General features: G+C 39.4%; 1 protein-coding gene and 4 non-coding genes across 10 annotated transcripts in view; 3 read left to right on the top strand and 2 right to left on the bottom strand.

Moving 5' to 3' along the window:
* LOC111081968 (cingulin) overlaps positions 1-17,813 on the bottom strand; it is a 101,972-nt gene that overhangs the window by 22,939 nt on the left and 61,220 nt on the right. For 3 of the 6 annotated variants that reach the window (XM_041596333.1, XM_041596334.1, XM_041596337.1), the window contains 2 exons: positions 11,105-11,242; positions 4,256-4,432 (listed from right to left, as the gene is read on the bottom strand). In XM_041596333.1, coding sequence (XP_041452267.1) covers positions 4,256-4,432; positions 11,105-11,242 — 315 coding nt within the window. Of the gene's footprint in view, positions 1-4,255; positions 4,433-4,561; positions 4,799-11,104; positions 11,243-13,171; positions 13,486-17,813 lie in introns of those variants that run through there. The other 3 variants (XM_041596338.1, XM_041596339.1, XM_041596335.1) reach the window with 3 other exon arrangements.
* Trnag-gcc lies at positions 6,840-6,910 on the top strand. The gene has a single exon. It is a non-coding gene; the product is annotated as a tRNA-Gly (tRNA).
* Trnag-ccc lies at positions 8,117-8,187 on the top strand. Its single transcript has one exon. It is a non-coding gene; the product is annotated as a tRNA-Gly (tRNA).
* Positions 8,455-8,525, top strand: Trnag-gcc. Its single transcript has one exon. It is a non-coding gene; the product is annotated as a tRNA-Gly (tRNA).
* On the bottom strand, positions 9,119-9,189 carry Trnag-gcc. The gene has a single exon. It is a non-coding gene; the product is annotated as a tRNA-Gly (tRNA).

Here is a 17,813-nt window from a genome sequence, read left to right as displayed (position 1 = left end):
ATTACTTGTAGAGACAGACAAAGACAAAGAACGAAAGATCTCAACAGCCACAGCACATTAAAAGCCACGCTCCAGTTAGAGAACCTCTGCGTCTATAAACCTTATCAAGTTTGTGCAGATTAAACCTGGATAATTATGGCCTTTTTTTATTGAATAGAATTTGCCAAAACACACACAAAAAACTTGACCCCAATTCGTGAAGTCGAACATAAACCCAATTAACTCCCACAAAAAGATATCCATCAATTATATGATTCCCAATTGATTAAACAAATTAGTTTGGGCCACAGATTGAATTGAAAAGAAATTATCATGCGGCATTAATGGAGTTGCGTGTGCCGGATATTGAGGCTAATGCAAAAATTGAAAGTTTCAGATTAATAGGAATTCGGGGACTTACATAAGTAAGCCCAAACAATTGTTTAATTGTAGAAAGCGTCTTTTATTTCCCTCTACTCCAATTACATTGCAAACAATTTTCCGAATTTATTTGAATATCTTAAATAAATATGAGTACACCCAAAAAAAAATTCAATACAAAATGTATTCATGATTACCAGAAAACGAAATTCTCACGCTAGAAAATAAGTGTATTCAAACACGAAATTACACAAGCCCTAAGAGCGTCGGTTTTGGACCCGGAGATCTCAACAATTTATGCAATATTTGGCTACGGTTTTAGCCAACTTTTGTGTGCAAATAAGCCCACAGCAGGGAGAAAAAATCTTATGGTTTTTTTTTGCTTGCATAAATTGTTCATGCGAATTAGGTTTGTGAAATATTTGCTGACAGTTCAATAAAGTTTTTTCCTGTATCTCACCTTTAAATATTACAAAAGTATGTTAATGCGTTTTAGGGGTTTAGCATTGGGTTAATTAAGCGATAATTTATTGGGAGGGAAAATTAATATTAGAGGCAATTTATGGATAGGTTCTGTGAACATATTTAGTTGAGACTGGAGATGATTGATTGCAATAGGTAACATTTAGAGGAAAGGGAAATGGAATAGCAGCTAGGAAAAGACAACACGGTGGAGTTGTTTTTTTTTCATTGAAAATCGTATTTTTATTCGACGATGTGTCCTCTTCGGTAAATTGTTCTGATTGAATCTCCCACATTTTCTTTTAAGAGAGCAACGGTTCTCTAGAAAAAATATTTGTCTTTGAGCAAGTACAGTACAATCAAATGGAATAGACCTTAAGAACTTAGCCTTTGAAAGATCTCTTCTGTTGTACGAATTCTCCTTTGTAAAATGCCAACACAAAAAGATGGTTGCTTCCACGTATTTCAGACTTTTGTGACTCTTAGTATGTATGTATATGTGACACAATTTCACATAAGATAAATGACAATTCCATAGAAAGCACCTTGACTCGTATACCTCTATCTTCAAAGCGTTTCCACCGACCACCAACGACGACAGATCGTAAGAAATCTTTAGGCCTGCAAAAAGCGAGCCATGTGTGGGCCCGAAATGAATTGCAAAGTTATTGTAATTGTAAATGGAAACGTTCATTACATACTCGGTATCCATTGTAGTAATGACTTTATGTACGACTACGTTTGGATTGTTTTGTCGATTTTCAGTGGGGGGTTTTGCTTTGGTTACGCATGGCAGATACCCGCGAAAGAAAAGTAAAAGTCTTTTCAGTGCAAAAATACTGGAAATGTGCGTGTTGGGGTTTGATTTCTTGCGGAGCCGAGAGCTCTGGGAGGAGCGGCCGGGCATTACCTTTTTTTTTTGCAGTTCGATTGTGAAATTAATAATAATATGCAATGCATTTGATAGATTATGATGATTCGATGATATTTTCAATCGTTTCCTCAATGACAGCCAAAGCGTGCCGCTAACTATCCAGAAACAGATTTGTCAGTTTATTGAATTGAATTGAGTAAAAGCGTGAAAAAATGGCCATTAAGAGGAGCGGAGCCCACACATTTCGACTGGCGACAGCGAAATCAATGAACTTGATGTGTGTAGGCCATAAATTAGAGTGAAAACAAGCCGTCAGATAATGGGCTGGCGGGCCACACACAAACACACACAACCAATCAAACATACAAGAAAATAACCACATAGATACACTCACACACAACCAAAGCAGCCCAGCGAAAAAAGAGTTTGCGTGCTTTTCAAAGATTTTATTTTTAAATACCCTTTAGAAAGGGGTTATGTATTAAGCTGTGAGGCGTAAGTAACAGGGTCTGCAAAAGAAATAATGGATGAACAAGCTACATCAAGATGTTAACATAAAGAAACTGGACAGCTTTATTTACCAGATAGATATCTTTTCTTTATTTTCTTTGGAAGCAGAGATCAGCGCAAGTACTCGAATGGAATCATTCCTATTTATCCTTGCCAAAGACTTGATAACTATTTTTTTCCTGGCACTGTAATTGTTCATGGACAGGGAAGACTGGTTATATTATATACCCATTCAACACACACATAAACCATCAAACTAGAAGAGTATTCAATATTCGTTGTGATGGAAACCACGCTTTCCCTCAACTTTTTCACATGCGGGCCCCTACAATCACGCACAATCAAAACTAAATGACAACTTAATTGATCGACTCCCCCCCCAAATGGTTGGTGTGAAAGCAATAAATAAAATTTGATAAAATAGTCAGACAGACAGACATACACATACTCGAACGTATTCGCAGAGAGCTCCAAGAAAGTGTTTTGAGCACTTGCTTAGCCATGCTTTTGGGTTCCCACAAAAAGTGAGGAAGGCTGTCAGTCGCATTAAAACATTTAACAAACAATTTAACTTCAAATAAGCCAAAACATTGCAGTGGTTAGCAAAGGGGCGTAGAACGGAAGGTGGAGCTGTACACACCAACGCCCAGAATAAAAAAACGAGGCAAGAACAGCAGCAGCAGCAGCAGCAACAACGACTCGTTGAACATCAAAGCAAATTTTGTTAATGCGGCAACGCGTAGCGGCATATTCAAGCAGTGACATTTGTGGGTAGACCCAGAGGGGGGCGTCCAAAGAGGGTACTGCTTGTGCGTGTGGGGCATTATGTAGAACCACTTGCCAACCAGTGTGGGGGTCATGCACACGATTATGTAAGCACCAGAGAGGCAACCCCATGAGCGCGAGATCATTGTAAGAGCGGGGCGAAAAGTTGGCGCTTTGCTGGTTAATTTACTGGCTACTCAATGGCTGAGTTAAGGTTGAAAGACGAAGGAGGTCTACGATCATGGGATACCCCTGATGTTGAAAACAATATGTCATAGATATTGGTGTTCTTTAAAAGTGTAGATACCAATCAAATGGGAAGGTAGTTAATTACGTAAATTACGTATTTGCATGAGGAACATAATTTCAGCTTGCTAGAATTAAAATTAAAAACTTATTATCTACATTCATTAATATGTATTTTGCAGGTTTCTTTCTACATTTGAGGGCGTAATAATCCGATGCAAAAAATATGTGTGGTTTATTGTGTATTCTTTCCCATTACAAACATCTAAGCGAATCAATAACCGAAAAAATGCATAGAAAAAATTGAATTAAAATAACACTCGTATAGCCAATCCCAGTCTTAGTGAAGTAAGAACTAAGCAAAACATAGACGAGTAAAATACCACAACAATAAGACCAAATTAGTTAAACAAGTCGTATAGACGGGGTCCATAAAAAATAATCACCACTCATTAATGACACTCAGCACATCCCCAATGGAATATCAATATATACGTATATTGTACACATCAACCCACTGCAATACTGTCACTTTTCCATTTGAAAACTATGCGAGGCACTCGAACAGGTGTCGAAACAGGGCCGGTGTGAAACAGTGTGGAAATAGACAGACATGTGGCTCAGGCCTATTATCCCCAAATGGCTAATTAGCTGCATTAATATTAATTACAAAAGTTGCTCAACTCTTAAGCCCTAAACTTTACCAAACGAAAAGTGTCCCCAGGAGTCCATTTTGCAATTGCCGGCAAAAGTATTTTTTTCCCCCGTCCATTGTGCTGGGCGGCTTTTGAAGTCACAAATTTACGACAGACAATGGGTACGAAAAAAATTAATTCGATTGGTAACGAAATTATTTTGGACTTGAATTTCGTATGCTTTCACTTCGTTCGGCGTTCGACCACGCCACAAAAAAAGTACACCCAGAAAAAGGGAAATAGGAAATAAATAATGGGGTTACAATCGATTGGAAGTGCTCCAATTTTGATTTGCCATAGTCGCTACGATAATTATTATAATGTTCGACCTTTTGACACTTACCTTCGGAAATTTTAACAATTGGGGAGCTCTTAACAGATGAAATTTTAAGTTTAGATTGCGGCGATTGCTGTTTGATTTGTGTTGCAGTTGCAGCCTTTGTTGCAGCGCTTTTGGTGTTGTTACTAATACATGTTGCAGCCGGGACTGCTGCTGTTGAAGTTCCATTTAAGCGTTTTTCTGGAATGATTTAGAAAAAAACGAATACGATAAATGTCTTTGTTTTAGCCAAGACAAAGATTTAAAAAGATGCTGCCAACTTTTAGGCAGCAGGCAAAAAGTGATAAGACCAAACAAATTTACACTTACTTGCTGCTAGGGATATAATGCTTTTCCAACTTTTTTTGGATGGATTTAATTTATCAGATTTATGACAGCGTAAAACTCTACGAAATATTGTAACGAAACCCATGATGAAAACAGTTGAAAGTCCGGTAAGGCTATGGAAGTACAGAGTTGAGGAGAACACCAAACATTTATGGGATTTTTTTTTCTGCTTTTAAAAACAACTTTGAATTCTGAGTTCTGAAACACGTCTGAAAGTTATTTCCAGGCTTGCTGAAGGAGCAAAATGATAATATTCCAAACAAGAAATCTCTGGTTTCAGGCTATCAATGCACTTGAGCCGGCAAAAGGCAGGGAGCGCAGCAAAAGAACCAAGCGCGAGTCTCAGCCACAGCCCGATTCAGATTCAGAGTTACAGGCAACAGCATGTCATAATTTGACCAAATTAATGAAATCAAAAGAAAACCAGTTTCCGCTTCCAGCGTGCAGCGTAAGGTGCAACCAAGGAGGAATGCATGCTAAAACAGAAACACCTGTTTTTGGTCCAGATAAAGTGCCTCAGCATGGCAAGCAGTCGGAAAGCAGTGGAAGAGAGCAGTGATTATATTCAGTAAGAGCTGAAGTGTTGCTAAAGAGTGATCTATCAGTTTAAATAGTAGCAGAACTAAAGAGCCCATATTCTTGAATTAAAGATATAGTTTAACTTGAATAATTATCTTAAATTGTGAGTGTCTCTGAGCCAGATAAACACTCAGCAAGCAAAAAGTCGCTATAGAGTGGTCAAGCAGTTGAATGGTTTATTTTGAGAGTGTAATGAAGTTTATTCTTTCTTTTGCTTATGATACATATCTTTCAAACGAAGCGTTTAAATATAATAAAACAATACAGGTTCGCGTTAATAATTTGCATTACAATGGGAGCATCTTTGCACAAGATAAAGTGGCAAGTGCCTGAACCTGATTTGCAGTGACAAAGCAGTACTCGTATTCAAGCAGTGCGCTCACTCAAATGTTGCCAGAGAATGTTGCGTGCAGTAAAGAGATTAAATGTTGCCAGAGAGTATCCAAATGTTGCAAAGCTTTTTTGTGCGAGATCTCTCTCTCTCCCTTAATCTCGTGTGAATTTCAGTCTTCTCTTTGTTCTGTCAACTCTTCAGCTCTCTCTTTGTGTATCTTGTACCTCTAGCTCTCAGACGGTACAGATACAGATACAGGTTTCTTTGAATAATTAGCATAATTTGCTGCTTTTGTTTTCTTTTGCTGCTGCACACAACTCGCTTGTGTCCACTGCCCAAAGCTGACCTCATGGCTTGTCCCGGGACCCGTCTTGGACATCCACATAGTACTCGTATATTGTTTTAGGTAATTTGTGCTCGTGCCTGGAGCTGAGGAGGAGCTTGTATTTCAATGCTAACCGCAAAAACAAGCCAGCGCCAGAAGCCATAAATGGCTAGTACAAGTCTAGGCGGCAAAAAATACCAACTACAAACAATGAGAGTTGTTCGAGAACGTCACCGAGTGTGTGTATGCCCATGCCCATGCCGAAAAAAGAGTTTACAATGCCACGAATGCCAATGTCACAGACAGATGGGGGGCTTTAAAAAACACGACTAAAAAACAACCCAACTATCAGAAGCGGCAGGCAGGTTCAATGTCAGAGATCTTCAACAGTAACGAGCTCTAATCAGGTAACGATTTTGCTTTCGTTTAAGAAACTTACACACGCGTGGGCCATCGGTAAGCAATTACCATGTGAAGTAGCCGGATCTCACAGATTAATCCGTTCCCGTTTGCAGTCTTCAAGTGCGTGGGACGCCAAGTATCTCAGCGATACAAAGAGGTGAGAAAATGCCGACGAATCAATCGATCTTGCACAATTATGCCAATGAACATATCGCTTTTATTTTTTTGCCAACCTGATGAAAGTAAGCGCCATGTAGACGAGTGGGTTGGTCAACAGCAAAAGACTTTGTGTAGGTTTATTTCAGGCACGTTTGCCCCATAGAGGTGTACATCGAATACTTAAGAGTGCTGCGATTATGTGATCAAAGGCGATCAGCATGCGTGCAATTAGCGGGAATTACTTTTCTTCATGGGAGTGCTGACTGGGAGATAGAAGAAACATTGAACCCAGGGAAGATCCAACAATAGAACTCAGTCTTATCTGTTCACCTAGCTACTCACGATAGTGTCGAAGTTGTAGAATTAATAGCACGTCTGGGATGCTTGACCGAAAGTTAATCAAGCTTAAGAAAGATAGAACTTCATTCGTAAAGCGAATCCGGGAAGACCCACACACCGAAGCATCGGTGGTTCAGTGGTAGAATGCTCGCCTGCCACGCGGGCGGCCCGGGTTCGATTCCCGGCCGATGCAATCCAATTTTTTTTGTATTATACCCGTACTCAAAGATATTAGGGGTATTTAAGATACATATGTCTTTTAGCATAATATTTTGTATGATACATATACATATAAGTTAGGTACACCTTATGTTTTTGTTACAGAAATCCAGTCAAGGAATGAACAGCTTTAATTATAAGGAGTATGGATACGTTTGTTTGGTATAAAGACAGAAATCTGGACTTAAAATGGTATACCAAAGATCTTAGTATTTAACACATCAATAACACTACTCGACAAAACCGAACTTTTTTTTTCCTCAAGGATCCAAACCGACTTTTTCTGATAGATATGGGGCTTTAAAATTTTTTAAAGAATTATGGTTTTTTTTCTATGGCAGAACTTTTTTTTTGAAGAATTTTTGAAGTCTGGTATTTTTTTTAAAGCTTTTTTCAGAGGTAGCGCTTTTTTTCACATAACTCTAGTATCTTACGTCTGGTTGTAAAGAACTTTGCTATTGCCAATTGGGAACAAAGCAAACGAACAAGGGTTGTACATTTGGTACCTGATCGCGATCCTTTGTTCCCAATGGGCAGTTGGGCTCGCAACCTTCCAAAAGGTATTTTTTGTTCATTTTTCCATATTTTAGGTTTGGTTAACGAATTTTAGCTCCAAAGTCTCTCCATAGATTTTAATGAGCGATACCTTAAACGACGTCAAATTAACGCACCTATACACAAAAAAATAGAGGACTTAAGACTTTCGACTTTTCCTGAGTTTTTAAAGTCAAAATTTCGTAAAAAAATACCGCACAAAAATCATCATTTTTGCATTTCAATGCTTTATATTTCCCAGACGGTAAGCTGTAATCACAAAGTGTTTGGGCTTAACTTCTAGATGTTTTAATTATCTTTTCAAAGTTATTTACAACCAGACGTAAGATACTACAGTTATATGAAAAAAACAAGCGCTACCTCTGGAAAAAGCATAAAAAAAAATTCTTCAAAAAAAAGTTCTGCCATAGAAAAAAAACAATATCATCAAACCATTTCTAAGCCCCAAATCTTTAAGAAAAAGTTTGTTTTGTTCCTTGAGGAAAAATCGTTTTGACCAGTTTAATAAATATATTTACCTACTCTAATTGCTGGTATTTAGAAACATAATTAATGATAACATATATTCTCATACGATCTAAGGATCGTATCTTGTGTACATAATTTTTGGACAAACAAAATTCTGGCATCGGTGGTTCAATGGTAGAATGCCCGCCTCCCACGCGAGTGATCCGGGTTCGATTCCCGGCCGATGCAAAATGTATTTTTGGATATTTAAACCTTTCATTAAATGTGCTAATACGCCTGATTTCCACCAACCACCAACAATTAATATGTAAATATATTTTTAGTTCCCCAAAACTTTTAAAAATTTGCAAACTCTAACAAAGACCTGTTTTTCTAAGCTTTGTCTTGATTCGTCCCGAATAAATCCGGTTATCCGGTTGCAATTGGCGAATCTTCTCTAAAGATGATAGCAAATTTTCCTTGTCGAGTGGAAAATTTTGGTTAGTTTTCGCATAAGCATCGGTGGTTCAGTGGTAGAATGCTCGCCTGCCACGCGGGCGGCCCGGGTTCGATTCCCGGCCGATGCAAATTAACTTTTTTGATTCGTTTTTGATAAATTCACAAGTCGTTAATTGCATGAAATAGCATGTTGGCTGAATAAATCTTAATTAGTGGTAGAAATGCCAAAGCCGCCTCGAGCGTGAGCCAAGAGAAGCTGTGCATTTGAATGTGCAAAACACGTTTCACCGTCTTTTTTATTGGCTTTTGTGTTTTTTCCCCGCGACGTGAAAATAACTCGATAAGCATGCGCATTGCGCATACTCTCTGGAGCTCTGCATTCACTGGAGATCAGTGATCGAGGTACGAAACGTAATTTTAAATTAGACTCTTTCGCATAAAAATAGAATTGCCAGCGGCTGGACCCTACTTAGAGAGAAGTACGATGACGACGACGACGAAGGAGGAGGCATTCTCTTAACGACTTCCAACTCTGCGACATTTCGAGCAATTTAGCAGCAACATCTCTTCGTCGTCGCTGCCTTGGAGGGGCGGCACACAATGAATTTCCCTATTAAAGCTAATTTATGCAAAGTCGCAAACATTTGCATGAACCGCGCACGACTCTGTAAACAAAACAATAAAACTTGCAGCTAAAAAATAGACGAGCAAAAAGTTCTGTTGCATCGGCCGGGAATCGAACCCGGGCCGCCCGCGTGGCAGGCGAGCATTCTACCACTGAACCACCGATGCTTGTGGTGGTATCGGGTCGTATAGTATACATGGATATAGGAACCACAGTGGTTCTGTGGATCAAGCATAAATTTGTGTACTTATGCATTCATGTTTTCCGTATTCGATTGGCCCACTTTCATCGTTGAAATTTATGAATGAGGCCACGGAAATTCTATTATAGAATATGCCAAATATGTATAATAAATCAGATAATGGAGTTAGGCCATTGCAAAATTATTATTAATTGAACATGTGGCAATATACATTTAAGAGAAACTTTTAGATACTGAAGAATATGATGATGGATTTACTTGAAGAGTTCTTTATCCGCTGTATCATATTTAGGTTAATATTCATTGGTAATTTAATACTTCAGATAGACTAAAGTATTCATTACAATATTATTATTAACTGCAATTCTTTCACAAATAACGTTAGGAACAAATGTTTCCACAAGTGTGGAGCAATACATACTCCACATTCTTTCAACAATATGTACTTTATTGTCTCTTCCGTCGGGACAATCTATCATTATCATCTTTTTCTCATCAGAACTATGATTAATTATGCAACAAGACAGACAAGCACGAGTCAATTAGTGCGGCAAAATTCTTAGCTAAAGAGAAAGATGTTCATGATTCCAAGAAATATGTATGTCGATGTTTTAGCTGTGGTAAAATGAAGACATTGAAGCCACACTGGATCACTCCACGGAGCTCCTCCGATCATCTTTGCAAATACTTCAATAATAAATCCACAGCATTCGCACATCTGGCCAAATGGAAACACTGAAGCCCAGTGAAATCATTACCTCAGTCTGTCAGTTGCCAGGATGAGTCACGGGAATGAGTCAACGACGCCAAATTTGTGCACAATTTCCAGCACATTTCGCACAGATTACCTCTGGAGTTGAGGCTTTTGGGACATTCTGCGTGGCGGGCACCTCGGCACCTCGGCAGCTGGCAGCTGTCCCATGCCCCACACACAGATTTGCCGGCTTTTCCTTACGGTTAACTGTGGGAATCGGGCGCTAAATTGTTTTCCTCTCTTGCCAGCTGCGCGAGTAGCGGACACTGAGATCTAAGACACGCCCCTAAATTGAAATATAGCGGGCTCATGCTGGTCTGGACACGACACTTTTATAGGGAGAGGCTCTGGCACTGCAGATTGAGCCAACTCATCGAGGGCAACCAGTTGGGCACATCACCTGAGCAATGAATTCGCATATAACTCTTCGTGGAGCTAGGGGAGTGGTAGGGGGCCAGGCAGAGGGCGATTCTAGACAAAAGTTGACACATTTCAAGTGAGATTTCACAGAAGCTGCAAAAACTGTGACGACTGTGAGAGTCCAGAGAGGGCCTCAGTTTTGATGGCAGGTTTAATGGCAGAGGCAGATGTTAGTTACAATTCATTCTTCAGTTTACATTGATGTGGGAAAAATCTAACGACAGAACATATTCTAGGAAAATGATCTCAAGGTACTCGTTGGTATAACTCTTGATTGCTTTTCCATATTAAGGCTTCCAACTTGGGGTAGAACTTTGAACTTTAAGTACTTAGTGTAAAAGATTTCTTGTGGGGAGTTTTGTGAAATAGAAATCGTCTTTTGACATTTCCCACGGAAGGTGAAGATTTACTCAGTTTTGTGCATATGTGTATGTATCAATTACATGTACAAATGTATGTATGTACATAGTTTATGGGGTCAACAAAGACTCATCTGACCAAATCTATAGATCCCCCTTCAGTTGCATAAATATCTTACACCACATAAAAGTTTTAGTGGAAACCAAAGCGGATTCCAAGGCAGAGAGCAATCAATGCAAAGCAATCTAAAAGTGTCTGCCACATTGCAGAATACAATATATGACCATATCTATTACTCGTTCATAATTTACATATTTTATGGGATGTATCGAAATTCTTCACTTACGTATCGATGTAGGCGTGGTCGTTGCAGATGATTTGCTGCGTGTGGATTGTCCCTTGGCGGTCTGTTGGGTCTTTGGCGGCGGGCCCAGATCGGTTGGCGATATGCTCAGATTGCGCACATCACGCTTTTTGGCAGCCCCTGCAAATGACAAACGACATGGGGAGACGGGTGTGAACAAAAAATGCCAAGTAAAATACTTTTGTGTCTCTGCAAGCAATCAATATGTGGATGATGATGATATATAATTTATGCGGGAACACGTTGCCAAACAACGCGACGCTTTGACGAGTTTTTTTTTTTTTGCTATGTATTTTGTTGGGTTGTGTTGAAAGGAGAGTTATGTACTCGTGTACTCGTAGTCCCCCCATTTAATAACTCAAAGCAGAAAAACAACACACTCTTCAAATTTCATAAATTGTTTTACTCTTCCCAGCCGGGGGTCCTCGCCCCCTGTTTTGGGGCTATTTGCATTTCCAATGTTTTGTGGATTAAAACAAAGCGTTTCCATAATTGAAGTGTCTGCGCCTCAGCCCCATCGCTCCCTTCATGGAGACCATGATGAAACTTGTTGGATAAACATGCATGAAAAAAGGGTGAAATTATATTATGCGAGTGCATGAATCTATTAAGTTTCTACTCTGGGGTGGGAGACTGAGTTCCAGATGAAAGGAATTGAATATCACTTGAAGAGCAGAGCCCTGGGCTCTGGTTATAGAGTTTTGAAGTGCACTTTACTATTTGAAAGAATGAATGAAGGAATCGTTTGGCTTGATCAAAAATTATGACTTTTAGATGGGGGAAATAAGAAATAGTTTTAAGAACGCAAGGAGTAAAGACTGAATGGAATTTTATGAACAAAGATTTTCGTATTACAGATTTTATTATCTACTCTTTTTTTCATATCTTTTACAAATAAATAAATTATACTTAAATGAATGAAAGCAAAACCTTTTTTTGTATTTTTTGTAACAATGATTTAATCCACCTTAAATTACCTTTCCACACACATATTTATGTGTACATGGTACCTATGTACCTGTGCCACAACAATCTATCATATTTTATTCGTAAGTATCGTATCTCCACACCACAATAATCAACTTTGATTCAAGTTCACGCCGGGTTTCCCCCTTAACGAGGTTTTATTGTTGGGCCTCAACTCAATGAATGGCCCCTGCCATAGGCCCAGACCTCGCACTTGTTAGACATAATTTGTAGCTGCTGTGGGGCACAACAAGGAGGGGCAATCAGCCATGCCAGAGCCAACAGAAATGCATTTCCTCAGCAGAAGCAGAAGCAGCTGCAGCAACAGCAGCAGCATAAGCATCAGCAGCAGGGAAAACCTAATAAATTTTATTTTTATCTGTCGGCTAATTGTGCTGGACATGGACATGGACACAGGGAAACAGGGAAATAAAAGTTGCACGCCCAGCTTAGGCCGAATGTAAAACTTTTATCTGCCGCTGTGCAAACCAAAGAGCATTGCGCCGAGTCACGTAATCCGTATGGGGCTTTTATCAGCAACGATAAGCCATGCCACAGGCAGCAGACAGCATGTGGCATGCGAAATAGTTTTACAGTGGCCGAAAGGACAAACTTCCGCAGCGCTAAATGGAATACTCGATTCGGTTTTGTTTTTAGTTGATTTTATTCAGAATTCATTTGCATTTAAATTTGGAGTTTAAATGAAAGTGTTTTTTGGATAATTACAAATTTAAATGGAATTGTTTGAGCCGGGAAAGCATTTCTTTCATTTTTTTTAGTGCGTGACTGCATTCAGAGATTGTGTTAAATTAAGACGATTAAACTACGATTGCGATTTTGCCTCATATCAGATGATACTATTGATACTTTTTTATTTGTAATTTATTACTTTTATATCCCCTCCCCTTTAATTTACTCTGAATGCATTTAATGCTGTCTTTTATAAATTAAACCACTTTAACCATGCTTACCCACCATGTGGGCTTATTTCATTACACCCCAGTCCCAGTCACATGGGATTAGCATTCACCCATATACATACGTATATCGTGTCTCCCCTTAGACCTTGCAGCCGTCACTTACCTTTCGTCTGGGCTTTGGAGGACCGCTTCCCAAAGCTGCCAAAGCGCTCCCGCTCGATCATCTGTGAGTGGATGTAGCGCTCGGAATAGGAGCGCGACAGTTTCTCCTTGGAGCTGTGTGCACCCATTTTTCCTGCGGTACGTAAGAGCTTTCCTAGCGAGTGTGTGCTGTGTATTATATGCGGAGTATTGTCTGATCGATATCACGATTTCAGATTTCACTTTCACAGGCTCTCCAATGCATCAACGATTGTCGGCAGTGGCGGAGCAGACGGAAACGGACACATAGACGGAGGCTACACCCGCGCACAATCTCCAGACGTTGGTGATGGCGGTAGATTTAATTTGATGTTGCCGTTGACAATTGCCGCTTGAATGCATTTTGTGTGGATTTTTTTGTATTTCACTATATATTTTCTTTACATTTTTTTTTGCAAAACAACTTTTGCTCTGTGATTAACACAAGGTTGACATTTTGAATGGTTGAAGTTTAAGTTAGGTAAAGTATTTTCCTTTTGTTTGGACTTTTGCGGTGACTGCAGTTGACATTGGATGGATTTATAATGGTTAGATTTAATTGCCATTCACTTGGGGGCCCATTAACCGATTCAATTAGCCGCCTCATTAAACTGACTCCCCTCCTCTACCCTGTGGACTGTAGACCCCACTCTAGTAGGGACAGACTGCAGACAGACTCTTTTCCCACCCACAAGTGCAGTTGTGGCTTTTAATTAAATTATTTTTAATGGCGCCCAACATCCATGGGATTCTCTGCTCCATTTTTATGGCATTTTTCACATGCTAATGGCAGGCGAGCATTCGGAATATCCCGCGTGAAAATGTTTTGATGGTGCCAACAACCTAGACACACAAATCAGAAATAGCCAAAACACTCTATCCGTCTGCCATAAAAATCATTTTGTATTTAATTGAGCATGAGTCCCAGATCAGAAGCAACTGCGTATATATCTTTCGAGTGCAAAACTAAATGTTGGATTAACTGCGGGCTGAATTTCGCAACGAGAATGATAAATGGCCTGCGAGAAGACACTTGTGCGACGACAAAGCGACCTCAATTTTCGATGCCGCGGGACCAAAACGCAAAGAAATATGTATCTTGGGAGAGCAGGTGCATGGCAGGCATGGTGCTTTGGAAACTATTGCAACACAACCCATATAAATCTTCAAGTGAGTGGAGAAAAAGTGCCACCAGGGAGTGACCCTCCTCCCTCCTCCCTCCACCCACCACCTACATATACACACACACACACATCTCTCTTTCTTTGGACGGGAGCCGCTGACAGGTTTGAATGTCATCATAACTTAACAAAAGCAAGCCAAAATGAAACCCGAAACGAAATGAGCTGACAAATTGCACGCCATGATTTGTGGCACAGCATTTGAATGTGGAACACTACCTCGTACGAAAAAGAGGCAAAATGTATGCCCTGGCTCATGGACCTGGCTCAGTGGGGCTACAGTGATGGTATGGGGTCTTGGGATATGAATAATTAGTGGTTAAGGAATAAATCAAATTCAGTGTTACATCAGATTTTGGGCTAACAGAGAATGTAACAGTGGAGAAGCTCAAGGCTGGTGGGTGAAAATGTGTAATATTTTAACTAATCTGCTGTCTTGGTTCCATACAGCTGGTTGTTGGAATGTCTCAATTAAATCCTAAATAATGCAATTTTAAAGAAAGTCTCTTGTGAAAGCGTGAGCTAACACCAATATAATTTATTCGTGATCTTTTCCTATTTGATCTCCTCTGATCGTAGACAAGTAATTCTAAATTTCTTTCTTATGGGTTCAAGAATTGATTCTGACTGGTCGTCTGATCAAGCTGAAACCAATCATTCGCATGCCAACCGATGAATTAGTGGTCCAATCCCGACGTAAATGGATGGAGAGGTAAACCAATAAAGATCATCGCCCCAGTGTGCGGGGTAAAAATATCCCACTGTGCTGTTCCGTTTGGCAGACGATGCGCAACCTCAATGCTATGAATAGCAGCGGCGCCCTCTTTAGTCACAGCATGTCAGAGCCATCGGGACCAGTCGAAACAGTTGGGATAGTCGGAGCAGTCCGGGCCAGGCAGGCAGTCTGTCAGGCCAGGCAGCCCTGCAAATGTCAGGCGACCAGGCGAACTATAATTAGCCCCCAAAATGCAGCACGAAAAGGTGTCAAATGTTTGGCTGTGCAGAGTGCAGTGAGATATCTGAGATTTTATTGTTTCGTCGGCTCTGAATTTAGGCCCAGTCATTTGGAGGACTTGGAGAGCATATAATTCACACGACTGAACACATGATTCAATACCAAATGCCAGACCTCGAATGCCGGAAGTTTTCCCCGACGTCATTTGAAACGGAAGTTGTGGATATATGTAACTCAAGGGCAACGCGATGAACTTCTGCTGGAACTCTGCGACTGGCAGGCTGATGAACCAAAAGTTGAGGAGGCAATTGCTGCGGGCTCCATTTAATTTAATATGCAAAAATTGAATTTGACTTTCAATTAAAAGTTGGCCTCTGCTGCTGCGTGGGCGTGGCGTGTGCACATTTTTCATTGGAAAGCTCTCTCCTTCTCTCTTCTGCACTCTGTCTCTTCGTTCAGGTGGGTGAATAGCAGCGGAAGCTGCAAAAGCAATTAATCGAAAGAGACGGTGCCCCAAGGAACTTCCTCCAGCCACCACAACAACGTGGAGAACGACGACAGCATAAAGGAGGTGAGCATAAATATACATAATTTAAATGGCAATGGTAACAAGTGGCAAGTGCATACAAAGATGATGTCGAGCGGTGCCAAAGAGGGGCCCACGAAGCGGTTATTATGTAAATTAACTGAGTAAAAATATCACTAGTTGGTTCAGTTAAGGAAACGGAAAAGAAGTGTCTTTAAAGACGAAAAAGTAAAACTTTCAGTAACAAAAGACAAAACGAGTAAATACTATCATTTTCAAGATGAAATTAGGCTAAAGAACAAGTTCCAATGAAGTAAATTGTTAGATATGGAGACAGTTTAAATCAGTTAGATAGCTGCTAGGTATCAGCACAACCGCAGATTAAATTCTGGTTCAAAATTTCTGTACATTTCTTTCTGATTGAGTTTTTAAAACTTTAAGTACAATTAAAATATAGTGTTCTGAATTTATTCAGTTTTTTCTGTTTTAAATATATATGTTCCACTTTTCATTCGTTCAATCTCTTTGCCCCATTTAAAACCCAATTCAACTAGTATAATCCCACCGATTAAGCAAATTAAAGCGAATCCCAAGGAGCTTTTTTTATGGCTTCACACTATCCGCCCCCAGAGAGACATAAAAGCAATGATTGCTCCCAATGAATGCATCGACTCATTTCAAACAGTTCGATCTCAGCAATGGACCTCATTTTTTATATGATTTTTTATATGGCCGCATAAAAAATAGCCATAAATATCGGGTTCATTGCTCCCCGAAGAAGAGGACTCCTCGTACAAAACTATTGACCGGCTCGGGTCGGTCAATAAAAAATTAACAATTACCGCTCCAAAAAGGAAAAACAAATTTCTTCTTTTTATTAATGTGCCAGGCATAAATATAAAAAAAATTGTGCAACCATTACAAAAGTTTTGCACATGCAAAACAGCAAAGGAAACACCTACCATGGGGTCCTAAAAACTGACCAGAGCGCACCCCATGCAGATCCGACATAAACAATCATTAAACTGCATCGCATGCCGCGCTGGCATATAATGAAAATTTTCCATTAAATTTGAGTCAAATAAAAACTGAGACATAAACCCACATCAAATGTGGTTTAAATTGCCAAAACGATGTCATTGAAATGGTTTTCCCTGGTTTTATTTGCTCCAGTAAATTTAACAAAAAGGGCGCTGGGCCAAAAGACAAATTTAGATGATGGCATAGATTTTTGTTTGAGTGAGCGAATGAGTGTGGGCCTGATACCCTGTAACCCATTAAATGGGTCGGCCAGAGCATATAAATATTTAGGAACTAGAATGGAAAGATATGCAAAAGATGATGGGAAGAAGAAATGGTGGAAGATGTAGAGGAAAATTTTGGGACTGCTTTTGTATTTTTTCTTCTTAATGATTTTAGAAAGTTAAAAGAATTTGTATCTAAATAAATGAATATTTGCTGAAACGACATAGACGATACAGATTATCGGCTATACATTTTTAATGAAAATTAAGAATGTTTGTGAAGTTTTCAATTCACGATGTCCTACCTATACATTCCTTGAAGTTCATAAAAATGTATCCACTCCCAAACTTTCTTTACTTTAATTTGTTTCCTTTTTGCCTACATTTAGAAACCAAACTACTGGAAAATAAGAAAAGGCGTGAGACTATTATCGGTTTAAGTCAAATAAATAAATCAGCTTAAAAACAAATATTTATTAAAGACTTTTAGAACAACTCCACTCAAAAAACCCAGGCTAATTTCAAGCATAATTATACACAAAACGAAATGAAACCAAAGTATTGTAGTCAAATAATAATTAAAACTTTCCCCATAATTATTTATATACATTCCCTCGGTATTACCATTTTCATTCCCATTTTCCATTGCCACAAGGCACACTCCAAGTCTAGCAATCTCCCAGATACAGAGATACTTTTATTGCCTACTGCTGCTACTT

This window comes from Drosophila obscura, unplaced genomic scaffold, assembly GCF_018151105.1.
Source record: "Drosophila obscura isolate BZ-5 IFL unplaced genomic scaffold, ASM1815110v1 contig_14, whole genome shotgun sequence".
Classification (NCBI taxonomy): Eukaryota; Metazoa; Arthropoda; class Insecta; order Diptera; family Drosophilidae; genus Drosophila; species Drosophila obscura.
This window is presented reverse-complemented; position numbering and strand designations above follow the sequence as displayed.